Source organism: Lemur catta, chromosome 25, assembly GCF_020740605.2.
Source record: "Lemur catta isolate mLemCat1 chromosome 25, mLemCat1.pri, whole genome shotgun sequence".
Taxonomy (NCBI): Eukaryota; Metazoa; Chordata; class Mammalia; order Primates; family Lemuridae; genus Lemur; species Lemur catta.
In genome coordinates this window covers 1,418,184-1,436,636 of record NC_059152.1, presented here as the reverse complement: position 1 = coordinate 1,436,636, position 18,453 = coordinate 1,418,184, and the positions used below count along the sequence as shown (strand labels likewise).

Below are 18,453 nucleotides of genomic sequence, written 5' to 3'. Positions count from 1 at the left end.
TGGTAGAATCCTACGTCATAGAACTGTTGAGACTTAAGATAATGCACGTAGAACTCAGTGCAGGGCTCTGTGCAAAGTACGGATTCTCAGTAAATGTCCACTGTTTTCAGTGTACCACACTTACCTGAGGGTTATACAAATGCCCTCTGTCTTTGGCTGTTTCTGTTTTAGATAAAGCTTCTCAAGTTCAAGGACTCTGCCTGCTGGTCTCTCTCCATTTATCAAGCCCTTACTTTAAGTCAGGCACTGACCCTGCTAGGTTTAGGGAACAGAGAAATAAATGTCTCCTGCCCTTAAGGAGTTACAACCTCATGGGGGAACCACACGGAGCCTATTTACAGAACAGTATGGTTAGGGCCAGGAACGAGGTCATCATTTGTTCTCAGAGTCCAAAGAAGTGGCACCAGCAGGCTGGTGTGAGCCTTGAAGGACAAGCAAGCCAGACCAGAAATGGGCGAAGGAATCTAAACAGAAGGGAGAACTTGTGCAAAGCCACTGAGGACTTCTCAGGACTTAGTCTTTAAAGGTTGTGGGGCCCAGCCTTCCTGCTGCCTGGCAGGTACATCTCTTAATGAATGGACGGGGTTGGCAGATGGGAGCCAGACTACTTAGGACGCCTGCCAGGAGCGCTGGAACCGCTGTCCAGATGAGGAGTGGTAATGTAACAGCAAGTGGCAATTTGGGCAGGGATGACAACGTCCTCTGTATATCCAGCAGGTGGAAGAATTGAGAGAGACGAGCTGATAGGAGATTGGGCGTTTTCAGCATTTACACAGCACTCGTAGCTACTGGCTAGTTTGCAGGCACGGGGAGTTGAGGCTCGGTGGGAGGACATGATCTATTTAATGTCCAGCATCACATCCAGGTGTTATGGTTTTCACTTTAATCTTTTTTTCTAGAGATAGAGATCTTGCTATGTTGCCCAGGCTGGTCTTGAACTCTTGGCCTCAAGCAATCCTCTTGCCTCGGCCTCCCAAGTGCTGGGATTACAGGTGTGGGCCACTGCGCCCGGCCTTACTCTACATTTTAAATCAATGGTTCTTTGAGCCACAGACTCAAGGACACTGGGAATTTTCCTAGGCAAGGGGGTCAAAGAGGGAAAGCAAAGTGCACTGAAGATGAAATTAGGTCTGGAAAGCAGGTCTGCCGGTCCCACAGGGGGTTCCACTCTCCGCCTCGGCAGCCTGGCTGTTGCTTTCTACTTTGCTGTACTAAACTTACCCAAGTGACACACTGAGGTTTCCAGGACTGCCTGAGAGCCCAGGATGCCAGCTACTGGAGACGAGCTGTCCACCGTCAGACCACAGCCAGTTCCCACCGTGAAACTGTCAGCAGTTTCCAGTGCAGGGTCGACACCTCTGAAAAAGGAGTCTGAATGTTGGACGTGGTTAGATTCAGTAAGTGCTTTATTCATGAGTAAGACTGTACAGGATTCCAGTGTCTACTTTAGGTCCTATGTACAACAGTAAAAATTAAAAATGAGTAATTCAGCTTACAGTAAGATATTTCCATCTCAAACTTTTATAACATACGGTGTTAACTCAGACCTTTTTAAAATTATTTTTTGGATGGAATTTTAAAGTAAGTTCCCCCAGTACCCAGGTTACCATGTTATATAGTATAAAGAAAGTGAAATACAAAAATACAACAAATACTAATACATTGTGGTTAATAATAGCTCAGTTTGCTAGCTGTTTTAATAAAGTAAAACTTTATAATGAAAATAATGTACTAGAAATGGCTTTTTAAAAGCCCTCTTTTGTATGGTTACAAAATGATATGCTTACAAAATGACAGACATGGGCGGAGACATCTCAGTGAGGATAACACACAAGCTTCCCGTGAGTAAAGCTGAGCACTAGAGACAGGCGACCGTGAGAAGCCGGAGCCTACACAGAGTAGCTCCTGAGCATTACGGGTCTTAAGTTTAACGACGCGCAAATCTCGCTGTATCACCTATTCTGACGTTGCCAAGAGGAATTCCTTTGGCTCTGATGACCCTTACTCCAGCGTCACCTTCCCTTTTTGATGCCTCTTCATTCTTGAGTAGGGACTTATTGTGTCGTCCGTCACAAAATCGTACAGGACTTTCACCCAGGAATTGTAGTGGGGGAGGCTGTCGTAGTATTCAGCTGCTATTTTCCTCACCTAGAAGGGGAAACAGCACGGTGAATGGGCGTTACTGGGTCCCATCAGAGATGACAGATGAATGTTCCATGCAAACACGGAGAAGGAAAACCAAGAGACCTCTCTCCCTGCTCCCTCTTTAAACAAACAAATAAAATAAATAAAAGCCGCAACAGCTTAGGGAATTCTAAACAAAAAGAAGTCTGGGTTTCAACACCTGGAAACACTCGGCCCTCTGGTATTACTGACTCTCCCATCAAGCTCTGAGGCACCAAACATCTGATTTATTTGTAAAATTAACAACAAATGTATGCAATTCAATTAACCTGATTTATTATTACAGAATGTATTACATGGATGGTATTGTAGGTCAGGTAGCACCTGACCCTTGCCATCTGGGAATGTAGTAGATTGTGGCATAAAAATTAGACAGAAATTAAGCACCTATTAAGTGTGCAGTTCTGCCATCTCAAGTTGAAGATGTCTTTTAAAAAACTATCCTAATATCCTCATGGCCACAGCTTGGGTAAATCAGAATAAAAAAAAAATACTATCCTAATAAATCTCAAAGGAAAACAAAAAAGCAGAATCCAAAATAGTGAAAAGAGACAGAAAGGAAAAGAAAAGTTAAAAATTTAAATTACTGCTTCAATTTAGCAATATTTTCTGATTCTGTAGTAGTACTAGATTAATAGACACCCCTCAAGGAACCACTGAGGCCAAACACAGGCCTTCCGTGTGGGTGCCCTCAATCAAAAGAAGCGGAGTGATGTGATACCAAATCGCACACACACCAAGGGGCAGCACCTTTGATCACAGTCCTTCAAAACTTCCTAAAATTCCTTCACGAATAAGGATGATCTACAGACCACACATACAACAAACCCGGATCATACTCCACACTGAATTGATGTCAAAGCCGGTAGTAATCAATTTTTTTAATGGCTGGAAAAGACATTATCTTTCCAAAAAAATTAATGACAAAGTCGGTTTAGATCCTGAATAAGCATGTGAATCAAGACACTCTTTGAAGACTAAAAATACATTATCATAATAAAAACATTAAAATTTGTAATTTGTGTATTTTTTAAAGACATAAAGTCAAATATCAATAAATTCCTTAATACTAGGAGTTAGAAAACCTAGGGAATTTATTAGGCATGTGTCCAATTCAACTTAAACACTGACATAATAAATCCCTAGATGTTTGTCCATGTACAAGGTTGTGAGCAAATGGAAAAATTCATATTTAAAAAGTGTTTTGTGAGCTTGGCTCCCACTTGTAAGCCCAGCTACTGGGGAGGCTGAGGTGGGAGGATCATTTGAGGCCAGGAGTTCAACACCAGCCTGGACAACATAGTGAGACCTCCACCTCTAAAAAAATGAAACAAATTAGCTCGGTGTGGTGGTGCCCAGATACTTGGGAGGCTGAGGCAGGAGGATCACTTGAGCCCAAGAGTTTGAGGTTGCAGTGAGCTGTGATCATGCCACTGCACTGTACCTGGGGTGACAGAGTAAGACTCTATCTTAGGAAAAAAAAAAAAAAAACCTTAAGAAGAAATCTATAAAATTTGGGTGGGTATGACAGCATAAAATATCTGGCTAGGGTGCCCTAACATCATAGCTAAAAAGGAATCAAGAAAAACTAATATCATATTTTGTTCACATTATCCTTTTTAAAATTAGGGAAACATTTTTTGATAACATAATGAGAAGCTACACATTTTGAGGACACGGAAGGTAATGCGAGAATTCACCGGGACAACTGAAGTTAGGAAAATGATCATTCTGAAGAGGATAAAAGGATGAGGGTCAAGATGTCTTATTTACTCCACAAACAATATACAAAGTCTACAGTTAAGGCACACAGATAGTCCCTGCCCTCAAGAAGATTATATTAATATAGTATTGGAAACTGGGGTTCATTTATTTTGCAGATTATGTACGATATCTGTATTTCATGATAAAACCAACACACAAATCTTAGCTAAGTCCATTCAGTTTAATAGCGATGAAGGTTACTTGAACTGTTGCTTACTTCACAGAGGGATTTAGTTTTTTATTCCTGAATTCCTTTACAAATTAGCAGACTTTGCAGATCTTCCAACACTTCTAAACCCTAAGTGTAAATATCAACCTTAAGGATCCAAGAGTGAACCCTTTATAAAATTAGGCTGGCAGTTGTGGTATTTATATTCTTGCTAATTTTTTTATTTGTTTTTATTTTTTTGAGACAGAGTCTCACTCTGTTGCCCTGAGTAGAGTGCAGTGGCATCATCATAGCTCACTGCAAACCTCAAACCCCTGGGCTGACAAGATCTCCTGCCTCAGCCTCCCGAGTAGCTGGGACTACAGGCACGCACCAGTGCGCCTGGCTAATTTTTCTATTTTTAGTAGAGATGGGGTCTCACTCTTGCTCAGGCTGGTCTTGAACTCCTGACCCCAAGGGATCCTCCTACCTCGGCCTCCCAGAGTGCTAGGATTGCAAACATGAGCCACAGAGCAAGACCTATGTATATTTTTTTGATGAGCAGCTCAGATTGACAAAATATATTAGATTCCTTTTAAACTGAGCAAGTCAAGACTAATTTTGATTGTATAACATCAGAAATTAGCATCTGTATCAAATCTTTTACTTACCAGTGGAAGGCTTTTTCCAGGAATGTTGGGGAAGTCATGATGTTCATTATGATAACCCACGTTGAAGGTAAGTAAATTCAGAGGCCCATAATATGAGTAAGTTTCATGTCCCTTTAAGAACATGTAATGTTCAGCTATAAAATGTCCAGAAATTGGGTGCAAACCCAGACCAAGGACAGATGCTGCCAACATGTAGACTAAAGATTTAATTCCCCAAAAGTAGTAAATTATAATGTCAAAAATGATCTGAGTCACAGTATTGATAATTTCTAGATAAGTAATTGGTTTGGGGTTGATGAACAGAGGTCGAAAAGTATAAAAGACAGGCTGAAGAATAACCCATATAAACTTTCTGAAAGTGGTACAGAAGAACCAGCCCTCAAAATCGGTAGGAATATCCACATCGATGCCATTGGCTCCAAGGTATCGATGATGATCCATGTGATACCTCTTAAAGGAAACTGAATATGGAAGCCCAATAGGAAGGTTAGCAAACATTCCAAACCAGCGATTCCACATGGCTTTGCAGTGGCCAAAGGCAGAATTGTGAGAAATCTCATGAATAGCCAGAGTCATTGAGTGGTTAACGCAACTGCCAAAGGTATAGGCCCAAAATATGACCCATTTCCAGTCCAAGTCTTTTACTAAGTAAAATGCAGCCAACTGCATGAGGACCATCATAACTACAATCCATATCAGGTTGGAATCAGGTTTCATCAAGGATTTTATCTCTGGATACTTTGCTGTAAAGAAAAAACAAACAAAAAATCAACTGAGAAAAGTACATAATGGTTTAGCAATTACAATCAATACCAATTAACTTAGCACACTAAATTTTTTTCTTCTTCAAATCATAATATTCCCTCTCTTACAGACTTTATCAAATATTTATCTACTACAGGGAAGGAGAATGTGCTAATAGTAAAGATACAAAATACCATGTGTCACAACAGTTTGAGAGTTTGTGCAGGAAAAATTAGCCTCAAACTCCAGAAGCTTCCTATCCTCTACTTTCAAAAAAAAAAAAATCTAGAAGCTCCACATTCTTTTGTATTAAAATATTTTTATGTTTAGACAGAGGTATAGCATCTTCACCTTATAAAAAACTTGATTAACACATCTGACAAATGTGTTATATGTGCCAGAACATAATATATATTTTGTTTTTGTTTTTGTTTTCTTGTTTGGAGACAGATTCTCTCTCTGTCATCCTGGCTAGAGTGCCGTGGCATCAGCCTAGCTCACAGCATCCTCAAGCTCCTGGGCTCAAGCAATCCTCCTGCCTCAGCTTCCTGAGTGGCTGGGACTACAGGCGCGTGCCACTGTGCCTGGCCCATTTTGTAGGTACCCTAAAATCATGAAACTGGTATTCACAGCTCACAGACAAATGAATATGCTCCAAGTACATTATTTTAATTATTATTATTATTATTATTTTTTTTAGAGATGGGGTCTTGCTATGTTGCCCAAGCTGATCACAAACTCCTGGGCTCAAGCAACAGGAGGCCTCAGCTTCCTGAATAGCTGGGGTTACAGGCATGTGCCACCACACCTGGCTCTGCAAGTAATTGTGTACTGAATTTTCCCAAAGTTGTAATAGTATATAAAAATCAGTACTACACGGTACCAATATAAACAGAGAAAGAACAGCCTTTTCAACAAATAGTGCTGGAACAACTGGATATCAACATGCAAAAGAAGGAAGCTGGACCCGTTCCTTACACCATACACAAAGATTAACTCAAAATGGACCACAGATCCAAATATAAGAAAACTATAAAAGTCTTATAGATAAACTGGACTGCATCAAAAACTCTTCTGTTACAAATGATACCATCAAGAAAGTGAAAAGGTCTGGATGCAGTGGCTCATGCCTGTAATCCCAGCACTTTGGGAGGCTGAGATGGGAGGATCACTTGAGGCCAGGCGTTCAAGACCAGCCTTGGCAACATATAGTGAGACCAGTCTCAATAAAGATTAGCCAGCAGTGGTGGGACATGCCTGTAGTCACTGCTACTTGGGAGGCTGAGGCAGGAGGATCACTTGAGCCTAGGAGCTTGAGGTTGAGTGAGCTATGATGACAACACTGCACTCTAGCTCAGGTGACAGAGCAAGACCCCATTTCTAATCAAAAAACATAAAGAAAGAAAAAAACTTGAATAGGTGGGACTACAGGTGTGTGTCTCAACACCTGGCCAGATGTTGATTGTTAAACAACATACCTATGTTCTATCATGTCTCTACCACCCTGCAAAAAATAAATAAAAGTGACATTTCAGAAAGATCTCTTATCTAAGTGTAATTTAAACAAATCTCCAGATTCTTATCTTCCTTAAGGTTATTCCATCTCCTACCCTGAAATGGAACACTGGGCAGTATTTACACCTGCATGGAAAATGTATTTTCATTGAGAAATATATAGTCCTTTCATTTTCCAAGTGAAATGGTTCAGTGGTAATAAGTTTGTCGAAAAAAGATTCAGTGTGGAGATCAGCATCAATAAACACCTTCTTACTCCCTTGATTTTCTGAAATATTAAATGGGCAGCTAAATAATTGGTTTTTGCCAGGGTGGACACTAGATTATTCCTACGCAACATGTAGATAAAGCATAGATAAAATGTATCATATGCTATCTCATATCAAGTATGTGTAAATGAGTTGCAAAACATACAAATTAAGAAAGAAAGGCAGGCCAGGTGCTAGTTGGAGGCTGAGAAAGGAGAACTGTCTGAGCCCAGGAGGTCTAGGCTGTGCACTCCAGCCTGGGCAACACAGCAAGACTCCCGTCTCTATCAAAAACAAAGCAAAGCAAAACAGCAGGAGGGAATCCAAGAACCCCAAAGTCCCTTAAAGGGCTTCCCATTAATAAGCAACTGTAAAGGTTCACGATCCCAATTTACTGTCAGTTTTCAAATATATTTTAATTGCTTCTCAGCCTTTTGGCTAAAATCACATGTAGTATTTTAATGCGATCTACTAACTCCTATTTACAGAAAACATGACATCTCTAACTTTAGATACCAATGCAAAAATCAGAGAGTTGCTTTTTCTTTTCACTGGGCAAATGGATGTCGAGAAGAAAAACTAGGGAAATGCTGTGAATGAGAAAGAATTCCTCATATTCAACTTTACCACCATGACTTTCCTCGGTTTTTGAAGAAACAGCAAAGGTTAAAAAGCATTTGCTTTGGAGGCAATCTAAGCCGCATTAGAATCCACCTCTAGCATTTACTCATTTGTTCTCGCCTCATCTTTTAAAATAGGAATAGTACCGACCTAGTCGAATTCCAGGGAGGGTGGATTAAACTGGGTAACGTTTGCAAGGCATTCCACGTAGCAGAGCATTAAGAGTCAGCCGGGAGAGGTGACAGAATTCGCCATAGGACGCAGAAGGCCCAGATACTGCAGAGTTGAGTGAGGCCCAGTTGGTTTGGTGTAAAGGGCCCTAAATTAGCAGTCAGGGGACCCGCAGGCTAAGCCGCATACTCTCCCTGTTTGGCAAGTCTTCCCTATTTCTGTCTTTTCATCCACAAAACCAGGGTGGATTGAAAAACACCCACGCATCTGCCGTCCTCGCGTCCCAGCCCTGTCGTGGGGATCAGTGGGACACGAGGCTCGAGAGGCCCGAACGCCCGGGGCTCGCCCTGTCCGGGAAGCCCCTGGGGTCACGCGGCCGGGTGGCGGTCCCTCCCCGGGCCCGAGAGCAGCCGCCCCGCCAGGGCCGCCCGCCGGCGTGTGACAACGGAGCGCGGCTGGCGTGCGGGCCCCGCGATGGCCCCGCGCCACGCCCTGCCGCGGCCACGCCGGCAGCCCCGGGCCCCGGTCGCCCCCTGCCCGGCCCGCTGGGGGGCGGCGGCGGGAGGGGCAGGAAGCGGCTCCCGCCCGAGTGCTGGAATCTTCTAGCGGGGGGATCTCCCCAGGGGTGGCCCGGCCCGGGGGACCCTCCGTGCCCACCGGCCTGCGGGGGCCCGGCGGGGACGCGCCCGCGCCTCTTGGCGGAAGAGCCGGAGCCGCGCGCGGGCCGGACGCGCGGGTCACGTCCCTCCCGGCGGGCCCGGGTCCCCCGCCGCGCCGCGGTCTGTGTCGCGGTCTGTGTCGCGGGGACCGGCGGGCCGCGGGCCGGGAGGGGTCTCGGGGGCCCCGGGCCGCGCCGCGGTCCGTGTCGCGGGGAGAGCGCGCCCCGGCGGCGGGAGGCCGCGCGCGCACATAACGGGGCGCCGGCCGGCCCTCACCCAGGATCTCCCGGCGCCGAGCGGCGTGGGGCTGGTCGGTGTAGACCCACTCGAAGTCCTCCCGCGAAACGCGGCTCCCCATGGCGGCGGCGGCGGCGGCGGCGGCTCCTCGCGGCTCGCGCTCCCGGCCCGGCTCCGCGATCGAGTGCGCCCGCCGAGGCCCGGCCGGCGGAGGAGACCGCGGCGGGGGCGGAGTCCCGAGGCCCCGCCCACTCGCCCGCCCGCCCGCCGGGGCCGCGGGGCGGAGGGCGCGCGGCTGGCGCGGTGGCGGGGCCGAGCCGGGGCCGGCGGGGCCTGGCCGGGAGGGACTGCGGCGCCGGGCCGAGGTGAGCCGGGGAGGACGGGGTCAGGCGCGGTGCGGCCGCGGCCCTCGCGCCTCGGGGGCCGGAGTGGCCCGCACGGCCGCGGCCCCGCCGAGTGACAGGAGTGACAGGAGTGACAGGAGTGACGGGATCCTCCGCTGCCAATACCCGGCCGCGGGTCCAAGTTTTGTGTAATTTTCAAGAGCAAGTTAGTTATTCCTTGAGTCCTTTCTGGCTGCCTCCTGGAAATAATACTCAGGGGGAAAAAAAACGCGGCGTGTGTGGCAATTAAAGGCTAATCACGAAAAAAGAAAACATTGTTGAGGGGGGGGGATGCTAAGGGACTGGTCGTGTTGTCTGAGCCAGTCCAGTTTCTCTCACAAGGGGCTGTCGCTGGAGCTGTCAAACAGCCCCCGCCTGAGAGAGGGGACGTTTCGTTTCATGATTGGTCCCCTCTGAATCAAAGGGCGGCTCCGCCAAGACTGCAGAAAGCTCAGCCCACCTGGTGTGCCCGGTAACGAAAGGACTCGCTGCCTGTCACACACACACACGCGCGACAAATCTGACCAAGCCCTTGGATCCCAAGGTTAATGTCCGGGAAATAAAAATGGCAGAGCAGCACGTGCGAGTGGCCACGGGGGCGCAGGCGGAAAACTCCAACTGTGGGAAACGCCGCAGGACGACGCCCTGGGTCCTCTCATACATAAAATGCGAGGGGGAAAAAAGAAAAACTTACAGGTGAAAAGGCGTTTAAAAGACATAGTAACCAGTTGCAACGTGTTGACCTTACTTAGATTCCGATTCGAATAGTCAAATTTAGGAACATTGATATGAAAGCATTTAACTCAAATGTCAATTGGATGTGAAGATAGTAAGAAATTATTGTTGATTTCTTAAGCGTGATCATAGTAGGATGGTTATAGTTTCTTTTAAGAGTTCTCATCCTTTTAGGGATTCATACCAGAACCACAGTTAAAGCACTCTGGGCTCCGTGGCTCACACCTGTGATCCAACACTCTGGGAGGCCGAGGCGGGAGGATCGCTTGAGCTCAGGAGTTCGAGACCAGCCTGAGCAAGAGCAAGACCCGAGTCCAGTCTCTACTAAAAACAGAAAAAAATATTAGCTGGTGTGGCCAGGACGTGTGGTCCCAGCTGCTCAAGAGGCCGAGGCAGAGGATGGCTCGAGCCCAGGAGTTTGAGCTTGCAGTGAGCCACCATGATGCCACTGCACTCTAGCCAGGGTGACAGAGCAAGACCCTGTCTCAAAAGAAAAAAAGCACAAAACCTTAAACCAAAAACAAATAAATTATGGTACATGCAATTAACCATACAATGTTATACTATGGCACCACTTTAAAAATGCAGAAGTTCTTTATGTATTAATATGCATTGACCAGAATGTACTAATAAATGCAAAATACCAGGTATGGGGGCAAGAGGACTGTGTTCAAGTTTCCTTGGAAGTGCATAAAATATGTTTAGAAACACACCCAAGAAATGGTTACATTGTAAGAGAGTAAGTAGGAGTCTAGGGGAGAGGGTTGGGAAGGAATTTTTTCCTTAAATCCCTTTGTGTCTTTCACATTTGAATTGAAAAAAAATGCAGATTTTGGGGGGAAATGTGGATTTTGACATTCTAAAGGAAAGTATTTGAGCTACAGGATTGCTGTGGGGATCGATAACTAATTACATCTAGACATGCCACACTTCTATAGTTTGGACTTTTATTATTTATTTACTTCTTTTTTTTTTTCATGGAGAATGAGGACATCGATCCTGCTAGTTTGGACTTTTAAAAGTTATTAATGTGTATGTACAAGAAAGTAAACCGAGAGAAGTATAAATAAAATGCTTTAGAGTTAAAAAAAATTCTTGATGGGTTATCCAGCTTTCACATCTTGTCCTCACTCTTGCAAGTAATATATATGCATTGAGGCAAACATACCAGTTAAGCTGGAAAGACACTATCCAGTCTGCTGTTAAAAGCCATGGTGAATCCTGATAGGCCTCAATGATATTAGGAAATCTCAGATGAAGTAGTTTTTGGATGCAGGCAGACATACTTTTGAAATCAATGTGTTTTTCCACATAGATTTTTCCTTTTTCATTTATTTGATTTTTTAAAAATTTTACTTCAGAATATTATGGGGGTACAAACGTTTGGTTACATAAATTGCTTTTGTACCGTTTGAGTCAAAGTTAATATACCTGTTGGGAGTGAATTTGCCCATCCCCTCCTCACCCCTCCCTCCTGCTTGGTTTCTGATGAGTTTTATTTCCATATGTGCACATAAGTGTTGATCAGTTAGTTCCCATTTAATGGTGAGTACACGTGGTGTTTGTTTTTCCAATCTTGTGATACTTCAGTTAGAAGAATGGTCTCCAGTTCCATCGGGGTTAATACAAGAGGTATTAGTTCACCACTTTTTTTTATATACCACATTTTATTAATCCACTCGTGTATTGATGGGCACTTGGGTTGTTTCCACATCTTTGCAGATTGTGAATTGTGCTGCTATAAACATTCGGGTGCAAGTGTCTTTTTTATAAAATGTCCTTTTTTCCTTTGGGTAAAAACCCAGTAGTGGGATTGCTGGATCAAATGGTAGGTCTACTTCTGGTTCATTGAGGTGTCGCTATACTACTTTCCATAGAGGTTGTGCTAGTTTGCAGTCCCACCAGCAGCATATGAGTATTCCCATCTCTCTGCATCCATGCAGCATTGTTCTTTTGGGACTTTTTGACAAAAGCCATTCTCACTGGAGTTAGGTGATATCTCATTGTGGTTTTGATTTGCATTTCCCTAATGATTAGAGATGTTGAGCGTTTTTTCATGTTTGTCGGCCATTAGTCTGTCTTCTTTTGAAAGGTTTCTTTTCATGTCTTTTGCCCACTTTGTAATGGGTTATTTGATTTTTTTCTTGCTGATTTTCTTGAGTTATTTTATAGATCCTGGTTAAGTTACAATTAATTTTTTCAAGTAAGCTCACTTTTCTGTGGCTAAATGTCTAACGGTAGTTTGAGACAGTGCAAATAGTTCTATTCTTATTTTTCATTTTTATAGGTGTAAGGATTGAGAAACCATGTTTATATAAATAAGTAAAAGAAAATGGCAGTTTTATTATACCCGTGTCATCAATTCCTTAACTTTTCATAAATGTCATGATGCACTAAGTTAAAAATTACTTTTAAGGCCAAGTATGGTGGCTCACACCTGTAATCCCAGCACTTTGTGAGGTCAAGGTGGGAGGATCGCTTGAAGCCAGGAGTTTGAGACCTGCCTGGGCAACATAGGGAGGCCACATCCTAACAAAAAAAAAGTAAAAAATTAGCCAGCCGTGGTGGTGCATGCCTGTAGTCCCAGCTACTTGGGAGGCTGAGGCAGGAGGATCACTTTAGCCCTGGAGTTCAGGGTTACCGTGAGCTATGATTGCACCGGAGACTGGGGGCAGAGTGAGACCCTGGCCTCAAACACTCCTCCTGCTCTGGTCTCCCAAAGTGTGAGGATTAGAGACCGGAACCATTGTGCCCTGCCAGAGACCCTGTCACTAAAAAATAAGATAAAATTATTTTTAAGGATCTCTCAGCTGATAATTCACTTAATTTCTTTCTAAATTTGTTAAAAGAAAAGAATGGGAAACCACTCGGGTGGCCAAAGTGTCTGTTACCCATTCATTAGCAATATCCTCTTCCCAGTATCTGGGAAGTACAGCAGAAAGGCTGTATCCAGCTTATCAAATGATAATCGATAGAAACTGGATTCTTTCACTTAGAGGCACCTCATTTAACCCAACATGCTGAGGAAGGACTGGGAAATTTGAAATATTAATTTCAATAAACCTTTAGCAGTACATTTTTTTTTAATTGCTCTTATCGGGCCAGGCATAGTGGGTCATGCCTGTAATCCTAGCACTCTGGGAGGCCAAGGTGGGAGGATTGCTTGAGCTCAGGAGTTCCAGACCACCCTGAGCAAGAGCAAGACTAAAAGTAGAAAAATTAACTGGGTGTGCTGGCAGGCACCTATAATCCTAGCCCTCTGGGAGGCTGAGGCAGGAGAATGGCTTGAGCCTAGGAGTCTGAGGTTGCAGCGAGGTATGATGATGCTACTGCAGTCTAGCTTGGGTGACAGAGTGAGAATGTGCTTCAAAAATAAATAACAAAAATTGGTTTTATCATATGTGCTTTAAATATGTTTTTTGTGAAAATCTTGTAGCTGGCAAGGCATGGTGCTTAACGCCTACAATCACAGCACCTTGGGGGGCCAAGGCAGAGGAATCCCTTGAGCACAGGGGTTTGAGACTAGCCTGGATAACACAGTAAGACCCCATCTCTACAAATATAAAAAAATTAGCCGGGCATGGTTGTGCACACCTGTAGTCCTAGCTACTTGAGAGGTTGAGGCAATAGGATCCCTTGAGCCCAGGAGTTCGAGGTTACAGTGAGCTATGATTGCAACACTACACTCCCAAGATCTTGCAATTATCAACAGTGATGTCTTGGAGCTAGCTTGTGAGAACAGATTGTGAAATTGTCAAGAATTTAGGAGTGAGTTGACATCACCTGGGTACCTCGAAATTGGCCACAATAGGAGTATTGATACCACAGAAATCAGTAATTCCTGCACATCATGGCCTCTTCCCTCCCCTGCAAGCCTGTTGTAGAACATTTATAAGCACAGCATTGGCTGCACTTTTGTTTGGCACATAGCTGCCAAAAGCTCTAACAAAAAACGTGGAAATGATGACACCAAATTCAGGACAGGGGAGGGAAAGGAAAGGATGTGATCTTGGAGGAGCCCACAGGACTTCTGGGATCTGTCATTCTTGTTTCTCTGTCCTGGGCAGTGTGCACTGTTGTAGAAAAGGACCACAGAATTACATTTTTGGAATATGGCTTTTGTCACATCATAATCACATGAAAAGCTGCCTGTCATCATTACTCATCAGAGAAATGCAAATTTAAAGCACAGTGAAATACCACCACCCACCCACTGTAATGGCTAAAATTTAAACATAGAGGTACTGACAATCCTAAATTTTGATGAGGATGGAATCCGTATCCATTCTTGATAGAAATGTGAAATGTTGTAATCCTTTTGAAAGACAGTTTGGTGTTTCTTAATACAGTTAGACATACACTTGTCTATATGACTCAGCCAGCCCACTCTTAGGTACTTTCCCTGGGGAAGTGAAAACATGTATTCACACAAACACTGGACGTGACCATTCATGGCAGATTTACTGATAACGGCATTCCCCAAGCTGGAAACAGCCCACATATCCATGAGGAGATGCCAGAACAAGCAAATCACAGTATATTCCCATGGTAGAAGACTGCTTAGCAATACAAAGGAACAAAATACAAAACACACACCATCAGCATGTATGGATCTCAAAAACATTAAGCGGAATGAGAGGAGACTTACTCAAAAGAATGCATCCTATACGACTCCTTCTATATGAAACTGTAGGAAAGACTTACCTACTGCATAGTGACAGAAAGCAGGTCATTGGCTGTCTGAGGCTGGGGTGAGTAGGGATCTAAGAGGAAGGATCAAAGTGCACCATTCAGGCTGATGAAAACATCCTGTATCTTGATCGTGGTGGTGGTTACATGGGTATGTTGTGTTGGTCAGACTGAAGAACCGCACACTAAAAATGAGTAGGCTTCATTTTATTAATCTATTCCCCAATAATGATGCTAAAAAGGATGAGGACAACATTCATCATGAGTTCCTTTGAAGTCGTTTATTTTTCTCTCCACCTTTCTCACCGTCATTACTGACATCAATTGAGCTAAGACTCAGTGATAGCAAATGGGTACTGTTTTCCAAGGAAGAACATGACTTGTGTGTTGTTTTTGTTAATGTCTCAGTCCACGTGGGCTATGTGCGTGGGCTGCTGTACCAATTGCCATAGCCTGGGTGGCTTGTAAACAACACAGATGTGTTGTTCCCAGTTCTGGAGGCCGGGAAGCCCAAGAGCACAGCACTGGCAGAGTGAGTATCCGGTGAGGGTCTGCTTCCTGGTTCATAGATGCCCATCTTCTGGTTATAACGTCACATGGCAGAAGGGGTGCAGGAGATTTCTTGGGCCTCCCTTACAAGGTCATTAATTCCATTCATGAGAGCTCCACCCTCATGACCCAATCACCCCCCAAAGGCCTCATCTCCTCCTATCCTCATCTTGGGAATTAGGCTTCAACATATGAAGTCTGGGGGGACACAAGCTTTCAGTCTATGGCAATTAGTTTAAATTTTTAATAGGTGATACATTTCCATGGTTCAAAAATAGAAAAAGATACAGAAGACGTCTGGTGATCCCGACTCCTGTTCCCCTTGCTTGTTGTCCAACTGCAAATTATAGCTGCCGTTATTAATTCCTGGTGCATTTTTCTAGAGTTTGTTTATGCATATTCATGTGACCAGATAGCAATACAATCATGAGTTACTTAGTAACAGGGATGCTTTCTGAGAAAGTCACTGGTAGGTGATTTCTTCTTTGTGCGAACGTCCTAGAACGTACTTAGGCAAGCCTAGATGGTACAGCCTGCTGCACACTAGCGTGCATGGAACATCGTGCTGCTCCTAAGCCACAAACGTGTACAGCATATGACTGCACTGACTCCTGTGGGCAGCTGTAACCCAACAGTAAGCATTCGTGAATGTCAACATACCTAAATATAGAAAGGGTGCAGTAAAAATATGCTATTATGATGCCACGGGACCATTGTTGTGTATGCTGTCCATTGTTGACCAAAATGTTGTCAACCAGTGCATAACTCCGTATTATTTCCCTCTTTTTTTTTTTTTTTTTTTACGCAAAAGTTAGTATACTGTTGGCCGGGCACGGTGGCTCATGCCTGTAATCCTAGCCCTCTGGGAGGCCGAGGCGGGAGGATTGCTCGAGGTCAGGAGTTCGAGACCAGCCTGAGCAAGAGCCAGACCCCGTCTCTACTAAAAACAGAAATAAATTATCTGGCCAACTAAAAAATATATATATACAAAAAATTAGCTGGGCATGGAGGTGCATGCCTGTAGTCCCAGCTATTCAGGAGGTTGAGGCAGTAGGATCGCTTAAGCCCGGGAGTTTGAGGTTGCTGTGAGCTAGGCTGACGCCACAGGGCACTCTAGCCCAGGCAACAGAACGAGACTCTGTCTCAAAAAAAAAAAAAAGTTAGTATACTGTAATACTGTTCTGCAGTTTGTTATTTCCCTTAGCATTCCTGGAGATCTTTCCATATTAGCATAGAAAGAATGTTCTCATTTTAAACCTGCTTAGTATTCCATTGTGAGGATATATCACAATTTATGAAACCCGTCTCCTTAATGGATATTTTGATATTTTTTAATAGTTTCTTTCTTCTCCAATGCTAGTGACTGGTCTAATACTGCTGGGAATTTTAATAGAAATTTCCTTGATGACACCAAAGGTGATGAAATTGTTTTTACTGGGGTTGGCTGATGGTCATGACCTCTGCGGGTCTCAAATAGCTGTCTCTGGGACACGCCAACTTTTTTATTTTCTCCTCTCTTTTCCCCTCCTCCCTCTTCCCCTCCCCCTACCCTCTCCATTTTCTTTGTTAATGTGACCAAGATAAGGAGCTAAGTTGTACAGCATTTAGTTGCAAAATAACAGATTTATTCCACAGTAGCACTTCTCAAATGTTAATGTGCAAAGGAATCCCCTGGTGATCTTCCTACAATGCAGAGTTTGATTCTGGAAGGAGGCCTGAGATTCTCCACTTCAAAGAAGCTCCTAGGTGATTCAGAGGCTGTGCCCCACAGGGAGCTTCTGTGCTTTCCCACAAGAGAGAAAAATCTGCAGCGTGAAAACTCAGCTAAGCTGCTTTGTGCGCGCTGTGTGAAACTGGCCTTCCCTCTTCCAGAAACAAGTTGTTACAATAGGACGTTTGTGAGGCACACGCTGTGATGTCCCAGGTGCTGGGACTGATGGTTGGATTCTTTCATTTTTGCAATAACCCTATGAGGTAGGAACTATTTTACTAATGATGAAAATGAGCCTCAGAGACATTGAGTCCCAAGCTGGTAACGGTGGAGCCGGGATGAGGAGCCCATGTGTAGGTTCCAGAGCGTGTAAGCTCACCTGCACCCTGAGTTGCATCTGAAGGTGCAGGGAGTTTTGGAGAGGCTCCTCTTTTCATTCTACCAGCCGCAGCCCAAGGTCCCCCTTCCTTCTTCCGGGCCCCCCAGCTGCAGGCAGAGGAGCACTCCAAGAACCGGTTTTCTCCCCTGTGGCCCTCTAGGCCGTATGGGGAACTCCAAAATGTCCTGTGAATTCCCATTATCAAGGTATGTGGCCTTACGCAAATCACTGTCACTTCAGGGATGCTTCAGTTACTTTAAATCCTCTCCAAGGTTTTTTTTTTTGCTCTAGGATTCTAATAGATGCCGAAGTTAAGATGGACTGAAAACAGACACCCCACAGGAGGCAAGCACGCACGCACACACACACACACACACACACACACACACACACACACACACTGAAATATTTAAATGCGCTTAGAGCAGGGACTGAAGTAAACCCATGCAGCCAGCCAATGCTGTCTGTCAACTCCTTGAACAGCTACGTTTGGAGACCACCAACCACGCGTGCATCCCTCCACCTGTGGAGTATGTGTGCATGTGTACACATCTGTGTCTCTGCACAGTCATACCTGCATCTGTAGGTGCCACCGCTGTTTGTTACATGCTTCCCTTGTGCTGGGCACTCTGTCACCCCTTGGCATTCATCTGTCCTCTTAGGAGGTGGACACAACCTGCATTTCAGCACTGCTTTGGGAGTGGAAGGCAGCTCCAGCAGCGCCTGGGGTTTTAGAAACTGGTTGTCTACAGAGCAGTCTGGCCCCCCTCCCCACTATCCCGCTGCGCCCCCTCACCCCCAAGGAATCTTCTTTTGCTTAAGAAGGGAGGGGTGTTCCTTGTCTTAACACAGAATGGTCCACCTTAGGTCTTGCATTCCTGGAGCCAATTTTACTATTTACATTGGCGCTTCACAAACAGAAATCAGTTCACACAAAATTGACTTTTGTCCAATTCAAAAGGGGAAAAAAATCTAAAAGCACACAAAAGAAAAGTTGAGAAAGTTGAAAGGTATTTAGTTGTGTTTCCAGGAAGAGAATTTATTG

At 44.6% G+C, this 18,453-nt stretch overlaps 1 protein-coding gene across 1 annotated transcript; it reads right to left on the bottom strand.

Moving 5' to 3' along the window:
* Positions 1-1,388: 1,388 nt before the first annotated feature.
* Positions 1,389-9,141, bottom strand: DEGS1 (delta 4-desaturase, sphingolipid 1). The gene is made up of 3 exons (XM_045537104.1): positions 9,002-9,141; positions 4,768-5,510; positions 1,389-2,148 (listed from the first exon to the last, which is right to left on the bottom strand). Exons 1-3 carry the CDS (start codon positions 9,081-9,083, stop codon positions 2,002-2,004), a joined length of 972 nt encoding a protein of 323 aa, XP_045393060.1. The 5' UTR covers positions 9,084-9,141; the 3' UTR covers positions 1,389-2,001.
* Between the last annotated feature and the right edge of the window lie 9,312 nt (positions 9,142-18,453).